Raw genomic sequence first — 19873 nt, 5'->3', positions numbered from 1 at the left:
ACAACAGGGCTGCCGTAATGCATGACAGAAAAACTGAATGTTTTAATCGCCATAGTCCTGTGACAGCACGATTCTGGAGTGAAGTTTTCCAACTGGCTTGGGCGTGAGGGAGGGGAGTACAACAGTGTTGCAAGCCCACAAAGGCCACGGGAAGCGTGCAGCTGCTCCAACGAGGAAGACCACGCCCCCCTGGTGCCCAAGACCCGCTGGGATTCCCTCCGATCCCAGCTCCGGTCATTTACTACCTAGAAGACCTCAAGTGGCTTGACTGAGCACAGCCTAACTTGTCTGCCCGTAAAAGAGGAATATAAAGACACTTCCGTCACTGCGTACCAGAGAAAATAAAGTTCTATTCCATTGAACGTGGAATTATAGTAGACTAGGAGCCGGCGGAGGGGGGGAGGGGCAGGGAGAACGCCGAGCCCCGCCCCCCCACGCCGCCAAAAGCCGCAAACTCGCCCGCTATCCCCTCCTCCACCCCATTACTCCCACCTCACTCCCATTATCCTCCATCCCCTCCACTCCCTCCCATTACCCCCGCCTCACCCCCATTATCCCCCATCCCTACCCCCCACTCCACTCCCATTACCCCCGCCTCACTCCCACTACCCTCCCACTCCACCCCACCCCACCCCCACCATACTCCCCACTCCCGCCCCACCCCCCAGCCCTACCTCGCTCCCCACTCCCGCCCCATCTCGCCCCACTCCGGCCCGACCGCGGAGGCCAGGCGAGAGTCCAAGACCCCCTCAACCTGGACCCGCGGGCCGCCCAGAGGCTCGAATCTCCTCAGGCCGCCAAGTTCCAAACCCGCCAGTGGCCCACCTCATGCGGCGACTCCAGGCTCCACAACCGGGGACCGTGGTCTAGTGAAGTTAGGCCCAAACTAGAGGCCCGAAGTTTGGACGGAAACAAGCGGCCGGCTTTGCCGAGGCCGAAAAGCCGTGGCAGCCCGTCACATGAGCTCCCGACATTTACGGTTACCTCGGCAGACTGCGGCGCCGACCGGAACTTCCCCTCAAACAGCTCAAGCTTCCTGCCCGCGACGCGGCCCGGTAACCTCCTATTGGACAGCCTCCCCAGCCAGCGACCAATCATCTGTCTCCTTCTTCTACTGGTCGTCGCTAGATAAAAACGGAGCTCTCATTGGCTAGTTCTTCTTAAAGGGCGGGAACACATGCTAAGTACTCTCAGGCAATTGGTAGAATTGTCTGTCTGTCACTCGCGCCCAACCCCCGGAACAGACGCGCAAAGGGTGTTTTTTTAATTGTTTTTTTAAAAAATAGTCGAACTTTATGGAGGGAAAAAGATCCCGCGGTCCATTTTTTTTCTCCTGTGTGTATGTTGGTTCTGGGGCTTGAACATAGGGCCTCGACACTGTCCTTGAGCTTTCCCCCACCCCCCCAAGGCTGGCTCTCCATCACTTGAGCCAGGCCTCCACTTTTGACTTTTTGTGATTAATTAGAGATAAAGAGTATCACGGAGTTTCCTGCCCGGGCTGGCTTTGAGCCGTCATCCTCAGATCTCAGCCTCCTGAGTAGCTAGGATTACAGGTATGAGCCACTACTGCCCAGCTCTGGGTCCATTTCAGGATAAAATTGTTAAACAAACTTCAGGCAGATCGCACATTGCCAGAATTTTATTCACCGAGTTTTCATAGTCAATGATATGGGTAGCAGAGGAGAACAGAATTGAAATTCATAGATAACCCAAATATTGACTGCAATCTTCTCGCATCAAGGCCATCAACATATACTTTATCTTTCTGTCCAAAGAAACAGCTAATGGGAGGAAAATGGAGTTTTCTTTTAGAAACCAAACTTATATTATGGAGGGAAAAAATATATATATATGTATGCTTATCATCCTTAGATAAGACTAGCCTGGAGATAAGAGTGAGGGAGCAGGACAAGCGGCTTCTTGAGAACCCCCAAATCCTCAGCTTTGCCAGCCTTAGATGGCAAGGAAGGATTTAGTGGGAACTGGACTCAGATTCCCCCTTGGTGGAGTGTCAAGTGGCGGCCTCCATGATTCCCGCACACACAGCAATTCAAATGTATCTTGAGCTCACACCTGTAATTCCAGCTGCTCGGGAGGCTGAGATCTAAGGAAGAAGGTCAGAAGTCAGCCTGGGGGAGGAAAGCCCATTAGGCTATCAACCATTAACCATCAAAAACAAACAACCCACAAGTGGAGAGCAGCAGCCTTGACCAAAGCTAAGGGACAGTGCCCAGGCCCTGAGTTCAAGTCCCAGTAAGGGTACACACGGGCGAGGGCGCACCAACACACACCAAAAAGAAAAGAAAGAAACTGCAAGATTGTTTAAAAAAAAAAAACAACAATCCCAGCCGCAGAGCCTAGCAGGGAACAGAACGTCCTCCCTCCGCGCCCTCCCCGCCCCCAGCTTCTCTTCCTTGGGGAGGTGGGGGGAGGGGTGTCTGAGACTAAACTCAAAATTTGCAGACTCACAATGACTCAGCAACTCTTCTCTGATTGGCCCGCTTTTCGGTGCCTCATTTGCATACCGAGACCCCACCTGAAGCCCACAGCCCCCTATGCTTCATTTGCATACCGAGACCCAGACTGAAGCCCTGTTACCTTCTGTGAACAACAAAGCTCTTCACCGAGAAAGCCGGGTCGCAGGTGGCTGGCGCCTGTCATCCTGGCTACTCAAGAGGCGAGATGTGATGATCGCGGTTCAAAACCAGCCTGGGTAGGAAAGTCCTTGAGACTCTTTATCTCCAGTGAACCAAGAGAAGACCGGAAGTGGCGCTGTGGCTCAAGTGGTAGAGTAGCGCTAGCTTGGAGCTCAAGAGCTCAGGCCCAGCGCCCAGGCCCAGAGTTCAAGCCCCAGGATGAAACAACAGTGATAGACAGATAGATAGATAGATAGATAGACAGACAGACAGGTAAATATTACACCTGTAATACTGGCAGGCATTGTCTGCTGCCAAACTACATGCAACACTATATACAGGGTTGCAACAGAAATGGTTGCTGCTGAGCCAGAAGGGTTGTGATGTCCACTGGCTCTACCTGCCAGTACCAGCAAGGGGGGAAAAAAAAGATGACATAATGGTTACTCAGATTATTTTTAGGGATTTGAAGGCTGCCCCAGTCCTCCCCAACCCCCAGTGAGTCCATTTATTGAAGTACATGTTGTGGCATTGGTGTGCAGTCCACTCTAACCTTGGTCCCTCTAGGAGCAGCTGGGCACCATGTGGGCCTACACCACGGCGGCATCAGCAGGATAAGTATGAGGACTCTTGGCACCCAGGGGCCAGACCAGGTGTTGAACACCAGGCTGGGAGACAGTTGTCACAGCAGCCTCTATGACTGAGAGGCCCCTCCTCATTCCTGCCTCTGTTCCAATGTCCGGTCTGGCACATCCACTGGAATACACATTGTACATTTAGTACACTTCTGAATATACCACACTCAGCATAGAATTTGATTTTCTTTTTTGTGTGGGTCCTGCTGCTTAAACTTGGGGCCTGAGCGCTGCCTCTGAGCTCTTTTTGCTCCAGGCTAGTGCTCTACCTCTTGAGCCACAGTGCCACATCTGGCTTTTTGTTGGCTAATTGGAGATATGAATCTCATGGGCTTTCCAGCCCCAGCTGGCTTTGAACCACAATCCTTAGAACTCAGCCTCCTTAGTAGCTACGATTACAGATTTGAGTCATCAATGCCTGGTGGCTTTTTTTTTTAAATTTCATTTTCCCCCAAGTATTGGGGTTTGAATTAAGATCTATACTTGCTTGGCTGATGTTCTGCCACTTGAGATACACCTTTATCCTGGCGTTTTACTGGTTATTTTGGAGATTGAGTCAACTGGATGTAGATAGGATGACAGGTATGGCCCACCATGTCCACCCACCACTTTTTTTTATTGAGATGGAGACTTGAGTTTTGGTTTTGTCAGTCCTGGGGCTTGAACTCAGGGCCTGAGCACTGTCCTTGGCTTCTTTTTGCTCAAGGCTAGCACTCTACCACTTGAGCCACAGTGCCACTTCTGGCTTTTTCTATGTATTTGGTACTGGGGAATCAAACCCAGGGCTTCATACTTTCTAGGCAAGTACTATTACCACTAAGCCACATTCCCAGCCCAGATGTTAGGATTTCTGAACCACAAATATACACAACTGTTCAAACTTCATCCTTCCCGCTTCCAAAGGAACAGTAGACCTAAATGGCACTAAGATGCTCACAATTGATTCGTCCCCCTCAGCTTGGAAAAACCCTCAGTTTATCTAATTCCCTGAGCCTTTGGCAGGATAGCTTTAGCTTCCAGCAGTGCCTCCTCAAAATTAGGGTAGTGATTATGTGTTTCGACAGGTTCCTTTCTCCTTGGCCCTGAGGCCTATGCAGAGCCTGTAGCAGGCCCTCCACACGCTCTCCCAGACATTCATCTGGTTCTCACAGTATTCCATCTTTTCACACTGTTTGCAGACCAGGTGGCCCAAGGAAGTGAGCTGTCCCAGTTTATCCATATCTGGGAGAAAAAGATGAAATAGGTTAAAGCCCCAGAATCTCCTGCACATTGATTACTGTGCTAAAAGAACGTCTCTTGCACCTTTCAGGTAAGGTAGAAATGACTGGTTGCCCACCACATCTGTTCTGCCCATCACATCTGTTTCAGCATAACAGAGCTGAAGCTAGAAGTGGTCTAGCTGTGACCACATATGAATTTCCAGGAACTTACACTGTAGGGAAGTCTGTATGCTTGTGGAGGGGTGTAAATGTAAAATGAAATGACCTTAAGAATATATCCTGATGCTGCTTGTAGTAAAACAATGAGGAATTGCTCATTTCTAAAGGAAAAGAGCTGAGTGGCTCAGAGAGCCTTGCCTGGCATTGAGTTCAAACTATCCCTCAACCCCCTCCAGAAATGACAAATCTTAAAATATGAACCTACTCATCATCCTCTCCCACAAAATAAAATATAATAATCCTCATTTGAGTACATCAGGTTCCCTCCACCCCCGATGCCCACCTCAGGGTCAGAAATGGGCTCCAGACAATGAAAACCATTTTCATTCTTGAGACCTGAAATCACGGCTGGTTGGAGTCCTCTCCAGTCCAGGGAAGCTCAGACAGTTCTGAGCCAGGTCCCCAACCTCTGCCCCAGGAACTGAGAGGAGATTCTGCTTTTTTTGAGCTGAATTGAATGTTGTTGGTTTGGTTTGGTTTGATTTGGTTGGTGACAGAGTTTGGCTATGTATTCTAGGTTGGCCTCAAACTCAAGTCTTCCTCAAGTACTGGTATTAAAGTTCTGAACTACCATGTCTGACTGTACCACATAATATTGGGGAAACCGATAGTAAAGGAGATAAGAGTCTCAGATTTCTCCAACAGCTCTGGCTTCAAACCTAGATCCTGCAATCTCCGCCTCCTGAGTCATTACCATTACAGGTGTGAGCCACCAGTGCCCAACAGAGTTTATATTTTCTATATATAAATTCTTTGTCAGATAATGTCCAATACAAAGGATGGAAATAATTTGACAAATAAAAAAAGAATGTGGGCCAGGTGATAGCTCACACCTGTAATCCTAGCTACTCAGGAGGCTGAGCTCTGAGGATCACAGTTCAAAACCAGCCCAGGCAGGAAAGTCCATAACACTCATCTCCAGTTAACTACCAAAAAGCCAGAATTGGAGCTGTGGCTCAAAGTGAGAGAGCACAAAACCTGAGGTACAATATCTAGGCCCTGAGTTCAAGCCTCAGGACCAGTACACATAAAAAATGACCTAAACATCATACACTATACAAATAACAAATGGATCATAGAATTTAAGTGATAAGCGATATTATGTGAGCCACCAGTGCTTGGCTTTCAAAAAGCTCTCTATCCACTCGGTACAGGCAATTTTACCTGTAGCACCTAGAGAGGTAATATTCTCTTTGGAGCACTCTTGCCTTGATGTAATTCTTCTGGGTCCATAGTAGATCCATGTGGTCTCCTTCCCTCTCTATCTTGGGTCTCAGTTGTGGCAGAATGTTCTATGGCATTTTGTCTCAACTCCAGTTGCAGCCACAGTTCAGTGGGGAGCTCCCAAAATCAACACCCCACTTATACTGATAGCCCTCCACTTCAATCACACACCTCCATCTTCCTGCTTTTGTTTGTCAAGGCCAAGGAAATCTGCTTGGCTTGTGCTATGGTTTGAATGTGATTGGTCCCTACCAAAACTCACATCGAAGTTTAATTCCTCCATGTAGGAGAAATCAAGATGGAGTAATGCTGTCTTGGGGTAGTTCTACGCAAACCTGGAGCTACCCCTTGAACCTTTCTCCCCCACATGCTTTGCCATGATACCATCTACCATAATAGGACACAACCAGAGGCCAAACAGATGGGGCTCTTAGCTTTCCCAAATGCAAGCTAAATAATCTTTTCTTTATAAAATATCCACTCTCAGGCATTTTGCTATACCAACACGAGATGAACTATGACAGTTTGTATGATGGATGTAGATCTTAACTGTGTGTATGTGGGGGGTTTGATGCTCCTAAGACAATTTTCAACCAATGTGGGTAGAATTGGCAGGTAAATGTTCCCCTTTTTATTCCTTAGGTAGACAATTCTGTCAGGTATTGTTGATGCCCATGCAGAATTTGTTTTTGATTTTTATATATTTTGTCTGTCATGAGGCTTGAACTCGGGATCTGAGTGCTGTTCCTGAGCTCTTTTGCTCAAGGCTAGCACTCTACCACTTTGAGCCACAGCACCACTTGTGGTTTTCTGGTGACTAATTGGAGATAAGAGTCTCACCAACTTTCCTACCCTGGCTGCCTTTGAACCACAGTCCTCGGATTTCTGCCTCCTGAGTAGCTAAGATTACTGGCATAAGCTAACAGTGCCTGCTATGCAGAATTTTTATGAGAAACTCATACACATTCAAGCACAGCTGTCATGATCATTCCCTTCTTGAACCTCCTCAACCCATTCTCTTTATCTCTGCAATCATCTTTCAAATATACTACTTGCATCTATGTTCTTGTTTTAGGCTTTACATTTCCAAGAACCCAACTGAAGCAAGGATCTCAATTTTATGCTTTAGCCCAAACAAGAAATTTTCTTCTAATTTCTTCTTTTCCTTGGCTATAGATGTCTGAGATGGAGTGAAGAAGATGGGAAGCCGAGCATTTTCTAAGTTTCACATTCATCCTGTATCTTCCTTTGTGGATAAAATTCATTCATCAGAAAAATCACCTGTGAAGAAAATGCCATATGAAATTTCTCATATAGTGTAATTTTTAGAAAGTTAGAACTGTGAAGTTTATATAAATAATTCCATTTTCTTCTCAAAACATGACAGATGAGACAAGAAAGTCAAGAAGCAAAAAAAAATATATATATATATTTTTAATGCTGGTACTGGGCTTGAACACAGGGCCTGGGTGCTATCCCTTGGCCTTTTAAATCAAGGCTGGTGCTCTACCACTTGAGCCACAGCTCTACTTCCAGCTTTGTACTGGTTAATTGGAGATAAGTATCATGGACTTTCCTGCTCAAGCTGGCTTTGAACCTTGATCCTCAGATCTCAGTCTCCAGGGTAGCTAGGATTACAGGCGGGAGCCACCAGCTCTGGCTTAGGCGCGGGAGTCTTGAAATCACAGACACCCTTTTCAAGAAAATTGACTTATGAGGGCAGTCACAACGGGGCAGGGTTGCATGCCACCACCAGAGGGCAGGAGCGGCCAGGGAAGAGATGAGAAGGGAGAAAGAAAAAGAGAGGGAAGGAGGGAGGGAGGGAGGGAGTAAGTAATGTTATTGGCCAGGGATAGGAAGGAAACAAGACTTGACATTTATTGGGCCCTGTTACAAGTTGGTCATTGTGCTGGAAATCTTACAAAGTTCAAAGGTAGAGATCAGAAGCCAGTGTCAAGGGAGGACTGGCATGAAGCAGAATGGAGAGAGCAGTTTTTCTGGCCTGCCCAAAGACAGCAGGTCTGGGAGTTCAAGCTTTGCTCCAGATGGAAATGCAAGGCCCTGGGTGCATTCTTAGCCAGGAAGGCTGGGTATCTGATGGAGAACCACAACCACGCAAGGCAAATCACCAGGATCATGAAGTGTCAATTTGCAGATTTACTTTATATTGATCAGAATTTCCAAAGTTATTCTCCTGAGCTAATATTAAACTTTCTCTTTAAAAAATTATGCAAATTGGGGGCTGGGATGTAGCTCAGTGGCAAAGCGCTTGCCTAACAAGTGCAAAGTCCTGGGTTCGATCCCCAGTACCAAAAAAAAGAAAAGACAAAAAAATACAGTTAAAAATTATGCAAATTATACACTTCATTAGATATGAACCTACTTAATGATTATTGTCTTGACCAATCCAAGCAGACAGAGGGCTAGGTGCTGATGTCTCACACCTATAATCCTACCTACTCAGGAGGCTGAGATCTGAGCATCCTGACTCAGAGAAAAACATTTAACTGTGACGATAGGTGCAGAGCCCGTCCAGGCAGAAAAATCCTTGTGACTCTTATCTCCAATTAATCAGCAAAAAGCTGGAAGTGGAGGTGTGGCTGAAGTGATAGAGCACCAGTTGTGAGCTGAAAAAGCTGAGCAAGAGCACATGAGGCCCTGAATTCAAACCCTAGGACAGGCACAGGTGTACACACACACACACACACACACACACACACACACACACACACACACACACACAGAAAGTTGGACAGAAACATGGCTATCATGGTCTTCTGTGTTAATAAATTATAACTCAAAAAGTTAAAAAACACAGTTTTTACCTGGACATAAAAAGCTTGCCTTATTACCAGCAATGAGTAATGCTATAAAACAAAAAGGAATAAAATCTCTAAGCTAAAATGATTATTTTTATTAGAATAGCTGACAACATCCTGGTCTATTACAATAAACCTTCCCCTCTCTTTGGGATGGAAAAATCCATTCAAAATATCCCAATCCTTGAAGTAAAGAACTTGAAATCTGGATGCTGATAGGTTAATGCCTGCAATTCTAGCTACTTGGGAGGCTGAGATTGGGAGGTTGGTGGATTGAGGTCAGCTTGGGCAGAAAAAGTTGGTACAATCCCCATTCTCAATGAAGGGCTGGCATGCTGTCACGTGACTGTCACCCTAGCTACATAGGAAGCCTAACATAGGAAGGTTGCATCCAGGAATGTGCTCAGTGTGATAGCAAGACTCTTAAAAAATAACCAGCAAAAATCAGAGCTGGAGGTTTGGATCGGTGGTAGGAGTATTTACCTAGCAAATAAAAGCTTAAGAATTTCAGTAATGCTAGAAGAAAAAGAACTTTTAAAAAAACTTTTTTTTTGTTTAAAAAATTCTTTAAATTCAGGGCTGGGAATATGGCCTAGTGGCAAGAGTGCTTGCCTCCTATACATGAAGCCCTAGTTTCAATTCCCCAGCACCAAATATATAGAAAATGGCCAGAAGTGGCGCTGTGGCTCAAGTGGCAGAGTGCTAGCCTTGAGCGAAAAGAAGCCAAGGACAGTGCTCAGACCCTGAGTCCAAGGCACTGGACTGGCAAAAAAAAAAAAAAAATTCTTAAAATTCCTTTAGCTTGATGAATAGACATAATCTGTCCTTGTTCTACACTAGTAAATATAAATATTTCATACAGTAAAGAATCCAGTTACTTATTGGCAAACTCAAAGTGAGAACTGTTCTTTATACTCTCCACTCAGCCCACAGTGCAATATGTTCTCTCATATATACATATATATTTCACATATATGTATCTATAAATATATTCATATATATGTATACACACTTTTTTTTTTTTTGCCAGTACTGGAGCTTGAACTTAGAGCCTGGACACTGTTCCTGAGTTTCTTTTGCTCAAGGCTAGCACTCTACTACTTGAGCTACAGCGCCACTTCCATTTTTTATTTTTATTTTTTCCACTTCCATTTTTTTCTGTTTATGTGATACTGAAAAATCAAACCCAGGGCTTCATGCATGCTAGGCAAGCACTCTGCTGCTAAACCACATTCCCAGCCCTCACACTTTTTTTTTTTTTTTTTACAGTTACTAATACTCTTCTGGCAAAATCCCCCGAAGTTTTGGAATGGCAAAGGCAAAAGCTCCAGGACGTAATGTTGATGAAGATAGTGTTTAGGATTGCTTAATGTTTGAACTGCATCTGGTTTGATCCTGTTTTTTCTTTTTTTTGCCAGTCCTGGAGCTTGAACTCAGGGCCTGAGCACTGTCCCGGCTTCTTTTTGCTCAAGGCTAGCACTCTGCCACTTGAGCCACAGCGCCACCTCTGGCCTTTTCTGTTTATGTGGTGCTGAGGAATCAAACCCAAGGTTTCATGTATACAAGGCAAGCACTCTACCGCTAAGCTACATTCCTAGCTCTCTGTTCTCTTTCTCAAGAGAAGTGTGCAGACAGCATCAGTGGCCATATCCAGGGCCAGCTCTTCTTTCCGGAAGGCAGCCTCGTGCAAAGCTTTCTCTCCCAACTTGTTCTGTTGGTTCAGGTCAATATTTGGCTGAGTAAATAATAGTACTTCCCCTAAATTTGTGAACCTCCTCCCCACCCCACCCCGGAGAAATCCAGTGCAAAGCAGGGCTTCCAGCTTTCTCTAAGCCGTCACTACTCACTCCGTTTTCCAAACACTGTCAAGTAGCACAGGCTGCCTCTTCAGCAGCTTCATGCAATGGATTGGTGGTGCTGGATTTGCCTGCGTAGTAGCACAGTTGCTTGAAATTAGCCCAGTCCCTCCTTGGCAGGTCCCTTTCTACCAACCAGTACAGGTCAGGGCAGCAATGCAGATAATATCACCTTCTTCTGAGTGTACTTTGTCTGGGGTTCTGGGTTTGGAGGTAGACACTTTCCTGAAGATTTTGACTTGCACTAGTTTGACTGGTTTGGGATGTGGCTTTGACAGCTTGCTTCCTTGAGCAGTTACTGGAGACCACGTATGAAAAGCCAATGATTACTCCTTCATTTGGCTCTCCTGGCACCTGAAGTTTCTTTTTGTCCAGTGTGCCATGGTGTACCTCCAATGACCTGTCCTGCACTTACTTTTTTTTTGTGGGGGAGTGGTTCTAGGGCTTGAACTCAGGGCTTGGGTGCTGTCCCTTAGCTTTCTGGCTCAAGGCTAGTGCTTTACCATCAGGCCTGTACCCACTCTTGATGGTGGGAAACTTGGACCTAAACTTTATCAATGAATCTCAGCTGGGGAACAGATCAATTCCAGAAAAGGTCTCATCCCAGTAGTGTATTAAGGTGGCTGTGGAGAGCAACTCTCCAGATACAGGTAGCAAGAGCAGATGTCATCTACAGAGAATTTAAAAACTAGTAATAAAACTAAGTCTTTCCACAATTTTACCTAACTTAGTGTGATAAAAATCCTCCTAGTGGGGCTAGATGTTGGTGGCTCACATCTGTAATCCTGGCTACTCAGGAGGCTGAGGTCTGAGGATCAAGGTTCAAAGCCAGCCCAGCAGAAAAGCCCATAAGGGTCTTATTGCCAGTTAACCACTAATAAAGCTAGAAGTGGAGCCTATGGCTCAAGTGGTAGAAGGCTAGCCTTGAGCTTTGCGCACAAAAGCTCAGGGACAGAACCCAGGCCCTGAGTTCAAGCCCCAGGACCAGAACAACAACAACAAAAATCTTCCAGGTTAGACCAACCCCTCCTCTTCCCTACTCCTCCTTCTCAATTATGATGCCATCTGACGGAGTTACCATCCACAAACAACTAGGGGTCTTTGTTGTTGATGTTGTTGTTGTTTTTAATATATTCTATTTTTCAAAATATACAATTTATTTACATCCTTATTTCACAATTGTAGTTTTGTATAATTATTCAAAAATCTTTAAATAGCCTCGCAGTAAACAGTACAAATCACAGGATCCGTCACGCGTTAAGCCTTTACACTCATTGAGCTTTTGTCAAGTTTCAAGTAGTAATGGTTTGTGGGTAAGAAAGGGACAAAACCAAAGCAGATGACTTTCCCTCCCCCCTTTCCATAGACTAAACACATAGGATTAGGAAGGAAGGGCCGTTGGAGCAGCTATTTGATCTGTAGTCAGACTAAGGACGTTTATGCCATTTAGAAATGAGACCCTCCCAGCAGCAGTGAGGGTGGAGGGCGTGAAGGCACTTCGTGAAGGGCCCTTCTTAGCTTCAGGAGGCACTGGCTGGGAGGGTCCTGAGAGTGGGCAGACTCCCCCTTAGAGGTCAGGCGTGATGGGGAGCTGGGCTGGGGCTCCCACCAATGGAGAAGCCTTTTCAGCTTCCCTTGGGGGAGAATTTTGTGACTCTGGGGCAGAGAAGAGATGGGTAGAGCAGCTGGTGATTCCCAAAGACAAGAGCCAGCGTCTCCCACTGGCCTTGTGGACTGCTCCAGCCACACTCCGGCTGTCTGTCCCGAGCAGGTGAGGGCTGGCTATGGGAGAGTGCGAGTACTGCTGCTGAGTACAGCTGGCAGTACAGCTGGCATCTATGGCTGGCAGGGACCAGAGGTGCCGGCGTGGACCTGGTGTTGGGGGCTTGTGCGAGGTATCATGCTGTCTTATCTGTGAGAGCTCTTCATTCACCTCAAGCCACCAGTCCCTCTCTGGGAAGGACAGGAGGGAAAGATGGGCAGCAGGCTCTGCACATCCTTCTCCTCCTGTGACCACTGGTCCCTCCACCACTTGGGGCGGCTCCAGGGAGCTAAGGCACAGGTGGGGTCGGTTTCCTTCATGCCCCTAGGGGTCATTAGCGGGGCCCTGAAGCAGTCCTGTAGACGTAGACGAAGGCTTGGGCAGGGATGCCAGTGGCCAGGCCAGGATGCTCTGGGAATAAGCCAGTCCCGAAGAGTCACCCAGCCATAAGGTAATTTGATCTTCCCACAGTGGGCTGGACCTGGCCATCCTGCCACAGGGCCTCCTTAGTCCCCGCCTCCAAGTCCCAGGACTGGACAAAGCCCAGCTTTCTTGCGCAGGTCAGCCTTCTTAGCAAGGCCTGGATGGAGGGTTGTAGGGATGGCAGAGCACAGAATGAAGGAGCCAGGGCTGGACTGAAGGCAGGGTAGAAAGGCTGGGAGTTGTCATTGCGTCTTCAGATGGCGTTCCTCTGGAATGAGGGTGTGGAAACAGTAATCCCACAACTTAGTACTAATGCCAAATCCTAGGGAAAGAGACAAATGGGGGAGAAGGTGAGGTATGAGGAAGGAGCAGAGGGAAATTTTCCTCAGGAAATCACCCAGGCTAGGACTAGCAGGCAGGGGAGCCTTCTATATCTGTTGGCCTTTCAAGTCTAGGGACATCTTGGCAGAAGACAAGGCCAGGGTCGCCTGTGTACCTCGTGTCCCCAGAATAGAGTCAGAATAACCTCAATTTCCTTCTCTGAGTTTCTGGGACAGCCTGGTCCTGACTGCCTCTTCCTCTTCTCACCTCCAACGTTGTTCTTGCCTCGGGCTGAAGCTCTTCCTCCACACACCAAACATTGGGCTTCCTCTTCTTTGTGTTTCAGTGACAATGGCATCATCAGTGACCCCTTCCTAGACTTTTTTTCTTTTTTGGCAGACTGGGACTTGAACTTGGTACCTGATGCTTTGCTCATAGGCAGGCGCTCTATCAATCCCTCGAAGACCATTTTTATTTAGATATTTGCTGTCTGGCCACATGTGGCTACTGAGTACTGGGAATATAGTTGGAACCACAGAGGATATGAATTGATTTCATTTAATTCAGATTTGTTTTGTTGTTAAATGTTGATAATATACTAGGGCTTGAATTCAGGGCCTCCTGTTCTTTTTCTGTGGTTGTTTTTTTTTTCCAGTCCTGGGGCTTGAACTCAGGGTCTGAGCACTGTCCCTGGCTTCTTTTGCTCAAGGCTAGCCCTCTACCACTTGAGCCACAGCACCATTTCTGGCTTATTCTGTTTATCTGGTACTGAGGAATAGAACCCAGGGCTTCATGCATGCTAGGCAAGCACTCTACTAGGCCACATTCCCAGCCCAGAACAGGGCTTCCTGTTCTTGCTTGACTTTTTCTTGTCCTCAAGGGTGGCACCCTTACTACTACAGCCACAGCTCCACTTTTGGCATTTTGCTGGTTAACTGCAGATAAAAGTCTCATGGACTTTTGTTTCCAGGCTGGCTTTGAACCATGATCTCAGATCTCAGTTTCCTGAGTAGCTAGCATTATAGGCATAAGCCACCAATCACAAATGATTTTTTTTAAATGTTGATCATGTGTTGAAATGATAATAATTTAGTTAAATAAATATTCTATTTATCTATTTAGTAAGATTCCACTCAGGGCTGAGAATATGGCCTAGTGGTAAAGTGCTTGCCTTGTAAGATCCTACTCATCTATTTATTCCTATTTTTAATATGTCCACTAGAAAGTTTCAAAGCACATATATGGTCCACATAAATTTTTGTTGGACAGCACTGGAACCTCCTTTCATTTATGTGGTCTTCAAATACCATCTCACTTTTTTTGTGTGTTAGTTGTGAGGCTTGACCTCTGGGCTTAGGAAATGTCCCTGAGCTTTTGTGCTCAAGGCTAGTATTCTACCACTTTGAGTCACAGCTTCACTTCTGGCCATTTTCTATATATATGGTGCTGAGGAATCGAACCCAGGGCTTCATGCATGCTAGGCAAACACTCTACCACTAAGCCACATTCCAAGTCCCCATTTCTGGCACTTAAGTAGTTAATTGGAGAGAAGAGGCTCACAGACTTCCTAGCCTGGGCTGGATTTGAACTGTAATTCTCAGATCTCAGTCTCCTGAGTTGTTAGGATTACAGGTGGGAGCCACCAGTGCCCAGCCTTGCTTTTTTTTTTTTTTTTCTTTATGGAGATTTTCACGGCCTGAATTGTCCTTGCCATTTTATTTTATTTTATTTTTATTATTTATTTATTTATTTTGCCAGTTTTGGGGCTTGGGACTCAGGGCTTGAGCACTGTCCCTGACTTCTTTGTGCTCAAGGCTAGCACTCTACCACTTGAGCCACAGCGCCACTTCTGGCTTTTTCTATATATGTGGTGCTGAGGAATTGAACCCAGGGCCTCATGTATATGAGGCGAGCACTCTACCACTAGGCCATATTCCCAGCCCTGTCCTTGCCATTTATTGACTTCCTTGTCTGTCCCTGTGTGGCCAGGCTGCACCAGCAGGGAAGCACCCCTGGTGTAGGCCCAGTATCCTGAATGGAGAGAGGGGCTCATTGCAGTTGTCAAATTATTCAACGTATAAACTTAAGGATGCTGGGAGGTGCTGACCCAGCCTTACCTGACTTCTGGTGTTCGAAATGGTGCTTGACGTGGTGGGCCTTCATGCTGTACAGGTAGGAGCCCTTGTGTGGTGAGCCGAAGTGTAGGTAGTAATGGATCATGTCGTAGATGACATACCCTAGGAGACCCCCCGCAAACAAGGTGCCCCCCACTGCCTCGGGCAGGATGAGCCGCAGGAGTACGTAGAAGAAGGCGATCACCAGAGAGGCTGGCACAGGGGGAAACACCAGGCGGGAGCCATCAAAGGGTGCCTGCGAATGGAGAAGCCTGGGTGTCAGAGGCAGCCCTGGCCTCTGCTCACAGCACACCAAGCAGGAGGTGCCCCCCATGGAAGCTAGAGGAGAGAAGCCAGACACCTCCACGAAGGAAGGTAGCGGACCTTTTGTGGCTTTGGGTGTCCTGTTCCCCATTTCCAAACTGGGATGGGACCTGCCCAGAGCTTTCTTGAGTTGGGGAATGTGTTCAGTTCTAGACAGGAGCCCTGCCTCTAAGTGGCAGCCCCTAGCCAGAGGGCCTTTGTCCACACTGAGAGCTAAGGTGGTCTGGGAGGGGAACACACAGGGTTAATGCAGTTTCTGCTTTCCTCACCCCAATTTCCCAACTGAGGCTTCTTGATTTAAAGGAGGTGTTGTTGCAGTGAATCAAAGAAAGGGCCAAGCCGTTGGATCTTGAACTTCCAAGGCTGAGAGTCTAGACAGAAGTTGAGTTTAGAGATTCATTGGTGAACATGCTGAGAAGAGAAGGACCTCTGGAGGAGGAGGGAGAGGAAGAGTGGGAGAGGAGGAGGAGGAGGAGGAGGAGGAGGAGGAGGAGGAGGAGAAGGAGGACGAGGAGGAGGAGGAGGAGGAGGAGGAGGAGGAGGAGGAGGAGGAGGAGGAGGAGGAGGAAGAAGAAGAAGAAGAAGAAAAAGTAGAACAGGAGGGAAAAGCAAGCAATATCTCGTGTGTTGCCCATGCTAAAAGCAACAGGACCAGTAAGTCAGGAAAATAAGCTCGCAGATCAAGAAGGAAACTGGTTATCACACCTATACTCCTGGCTATTCAGGAAGCTGAGATCTGAGAATTGTGGTTTGAAGGCAAGGTGGGCTGCTGGAAGGCTGACTTACTCTGGGGACAGCAGAGAGGACACCATGCCCACCATCTTGAGAACTCTCCTAGTTAGTGAAATCTCCAGTTTGGCTGAGATCATTAGTCAGTTCATTCCCAGGACCACAGATTGTTGTGGTTTTTATTCTCTCCACATCTGAACTCATATCTTAAAAATAACACATGTAAGGGCTGGGAATGTGGCTTAGTGGTAGAGTACTTGCCTAGCATGCATGAAGGCCTGGGTTCGATTGCTCAGTAACACATAAGCAGAAAAACCTGGACGTGGCACTGTAGCTCAAGAGGCAGAATTCTTGCCTTGAGCAAAAGAAGCTCAGGGACAGTGCCTAGGCCCTGAGTTCAAGCCCTAGGACTGTGGTGGTGGTGGTGGGTATATATTTGAATACCAGAAAAAGGCCATTCTAAATTTAAAAAAGACATATTTAAACTCTTTTTAATATTTTAAAATGTTGTGGCTCAAAGTGGTAGGGTGCTAGCCCTGAGCAAAAGAGCTTAGGTACAGCGCCCAGGCCCTAAGTTCAAGCTCCATGACCAACATGTACAAGCATGTGTGCATGCGCGCACACACACACATGCACGCGTGTGCACACACACACGATTAAAGCATTTATGTGCCTAAGCAAGCATGAAGTCCTAAGTTCAACGCCATTATCACTAAAAAAGTACCATAGCTCCCACATTTTCTGATTTATACCCATTAAGAAACAGAATGCGGCGGGGGGGGGGGGGGGGCGGGAGGCGGGTTGGGAAAGACATTATTTTGAAAGGATTTACTTTTGAGGGCATGAGAATGTTTGGGGAAAGTCTGGAGCATGGGGGTTCACAGAGGGTCACCCTAGGACAGGCCAAGGACAGCACAGGGACAGAGAAGCCACTGGGGTGGTGGTGATGGGGCTTCCATCTCAGCTTCCAGAAATGTCACGTAGTCCTTGCAGAGCCCTAGGGAGGCACACGGCTGGCGGCATGGCTGCCCAGCGCCCCTGCACATCGCACCGTATTCTTGGCTGTGTCAGCTGTGACCTTGGACAGGTTGCTTAGTTGCTTGATTTTCCCAAGCCTCAGTTTCCTGAGTGGACTACAGCATTACCTTCAGAAGGAGACTTCACGAGGACTAGGGTCTTTTCTTTTTGTGTGTGCCAGTCCTGGGACTTGAACTCAAGGTCTGGGGGTTGTCATTGAGCTTCTTTTTATTCAAGGCTAGTGCTCTACCACTTGACCTACAATGTCTCTTCTGGCTTTTTCTGAGTAGTTTATTGGAGATAAGAGTCTCACCGGGCTGGGATATGGCTCAGTGGCAAAGCACTTGCCTAGCAAGCACAACATCCTGGGTTTGATCCCCAATACCAAAAAAGAAAAAAAAAGAAAAAACAGAAAATCAGTTTGCGGCTGGAAATGTGGCTTAGTGGTACAGTGCTTGCCTAGCATGCATGAGGTCCTGGGTTTGCTTCTCCAGCACCACATAAATAAAAAACAAATAATAAATGATAAAATAAAAAAACATTAAAAAAATAAAGCCTGCTTGGGCTGGCTTCGAACCAGAATCTTCAGATCTCAGCCTATTGAGTAGCTAGGATTACAGGTGTTTTTATCTGATGCCTGGTAGGTTGCCTCACACAAGGTGAGCATGTGTCAGAGAAATGAATGAATGCATACGTTTCTGGGAGGATTAAAGATGATGCAGAATGTTCATGATAGTGCACACACGTGTGCACATGTGTACACACAAATACACACACTGTGTCCCAGCCTGGTTCAGATTCGGATGTCTAGTCTTAGTCACCTCTCTGGGCACTACCAAACACTCTTGGCTTCCCATTGTTCCCTGCCCAGGACCAGACATCTGGGAACCCCCGCTGCTCCTGGGCCTTACAAGGCCCTGTGGTGGGCCAGGACCCCGTCACTCACCTTGTGGTGCTGGCCGTGCATGACGAAGTGTAGCATGATGAGGTAATAGCTGTGGCTGGGGGGCTTCATGTGGAACAGAAAGCGGTGGATGAGGTACTCAACGAGGCTCCAGAGTAATACTCCCAGCATGAAGAGGCCAGGGAACACGGACTTAGGGACTGTGACTGAGTACTCTGCAGAAAAGCCAGGGACAGAAATCTCAGCATCAGAAGATGATGAGCAAACTAACGGTGGAGTCCAAAAGGCTGGACAGTCATGAGTCCCCTTGAGTGTAACCCTGTGCTCACTGTTTTTCTCCACTTCCTTCTCCCTGTGACCTCAGGGAGACTCAGCCGTCCAGCCTTCAGCTCCACATCTCTCCCTTGCCCCTGGGCTGATTCCTCTTCTCATCAGCCATTGCTTGGCTATACTTCCTTGTACATTTGAAAAAACAATAGCCTTAAGCTGTGCCTTGGAGGCTCATGACGGTAATCCTAGCTCCTCAGGACCCTGAGATCTGAGGATTGTGGTTTGAAGCCAGCCCAGGCAGGAGAGTCTGTGGGACTTTTTTTATTTTGGTTGGTCATGGGGCTTGAAGTCAAGGTCTAGGCGCTGTCCCCGAGCTTTTTCACTTAAGGCTAGTACTCTACCACTTCGAGCCACAGCTCCACTTCCGGTTTTTGAGAAGTTAATTGGAGATAATCTCATGAGGACTTTTCTGCCTGGGCTGTCTTCAAACTACGATCCTCAGATCTCAGCCTGCTGAGTAACTAGGATTACAGGCGTGAGCACCAGTGCCCAGCTTCTGTGAGACTCTTATCTCCGATTAACTACAAGAAAACCAGAAGTGGAGCTCTGGCTCAAAGTGGCAGCGCTCTAGTCTTGAGCAAAAAAGCTCAAAGACTGTTCCTAGGCCCTGAGTTCAAGCCCCACAACCCAAACAACAAAAACAAAACAACAGCTTTATCTGGGTGTTGGTGGCTCATACCTGCAGTTTTAGCTAGCCAGGAGGCTAGGATCTGAAAATTGGGGTTCAAAGAGAGCCTAGGCAGGAAAATTCATGAGATTTATATCTCTGATTAATCAGAAAAAAAAAGAGCTAGAAATGGAGCTGTGGCTCAAGTGATAAAACACCATCCTTGAGCAAAAAGATAAGGTACAGAGCCTAGGCTCTGAGTTCAAACCCTAGTACCAGAACAGCCCCCCCCCAACACAGAAACCAACAATAGCTTTATCAAAATACACTTTTTTTTTTTTTTTTGCCAGTCCTGGGCTTGGACTCAGGGCCTGAGTACTGTCCCTGGCTTCTTTCAAAATACAGTTCTTGTACTAGGCAACTCAGTGTTTTTTCATGTATTTGGAGTCTGTACAGTAGACGATAGAAACTGATACTCCTTCCTAGGTTCATCATGGATGCGGCTTCTGTCCCTGTTGAAGCTTTGACCCTCTAAGCTATCTCATGGTATGGTTTTCTTGACAGGGACATATCTACTGTATCTTGAAAGGTAGAGCTAATATATTAGCTGATGACATGGTAAATGTACCCACTAGATTATATAACAGGAATAATCTCTAATTAAATAGTAGTACCTCAGCAGTTCTATTTTTTTTTCTTTTTCCTTCCTTTTTTCTTTTTGTGGAAGTCTTGA

General features: G+C 46.9%; 2 protein-coding genes across 4 annotated transcripts in view; both read right to left on the bottom strand.

Annotated features, from left to right (window-relative positions):
• Positions 1–1007, bottom strand: part of Rfwd3 (ring finger and WD repeat domain 3) — a 29777-nt gene extending 28770 nt beyond the window's left edge. For all 3 annotated transcript variants that reach the window (XM_048355126.1, XM_048355125.1, XM_048355127.1), the window contains exon 1: positions 826–1007. The gene's annotated coding sequence lies outside the window, so the exon portion shown is untranslated. The remainder of the gene's footprint in view (positions 1–825) is intronic.
• Positions 1008–11723: 10716 nt separating this feature from the next.
• Fa2h (fatty acid 2-hydroxylase) overlaps positions 11724–19873 on the bottom strand; it is a 46537-nt gene continuing 38387 nt past the window's right edge. The window contains exons 5-7 of the mRNA XM_048355124.1: positions 18246–18418; positions 15233–15485; positions 11724–13116 (exon numbers count right to left, since the gene is read on the bottom strand). Of these exons, the coding sequence (XP_048211081.1) occupies positions 13037–13116; positions 15233–15485; positions 18246–18418 (506 nt within the window). The 3' untranslated portion in view covers positions 11724–13036. The remainder of the gene's footprint in view (positions 13117–15232; positions 15486–18245; positions 18419–19873) is intronic.

This window comes from Perognathus longimembris, chromosome 10 (assembly GCF_023159225.1).
Source record: "Perognathus longimembris pacificus isolate PPM17 chromosome 10, ASM2315922v1, whole genome shotgun sequence".
In the NCBI taxonomy this organism is placed as follows: Eukaryota; Metazoa; Chordata; class Mammalia; order Rodentia; family Heteromyidae; genus Perognathus; species Perognathus longimembris.
Note: the sequence above shows the minus strand (reverse complement) of the source record. Positions and strands in the feature narration are given on the sequence as shown.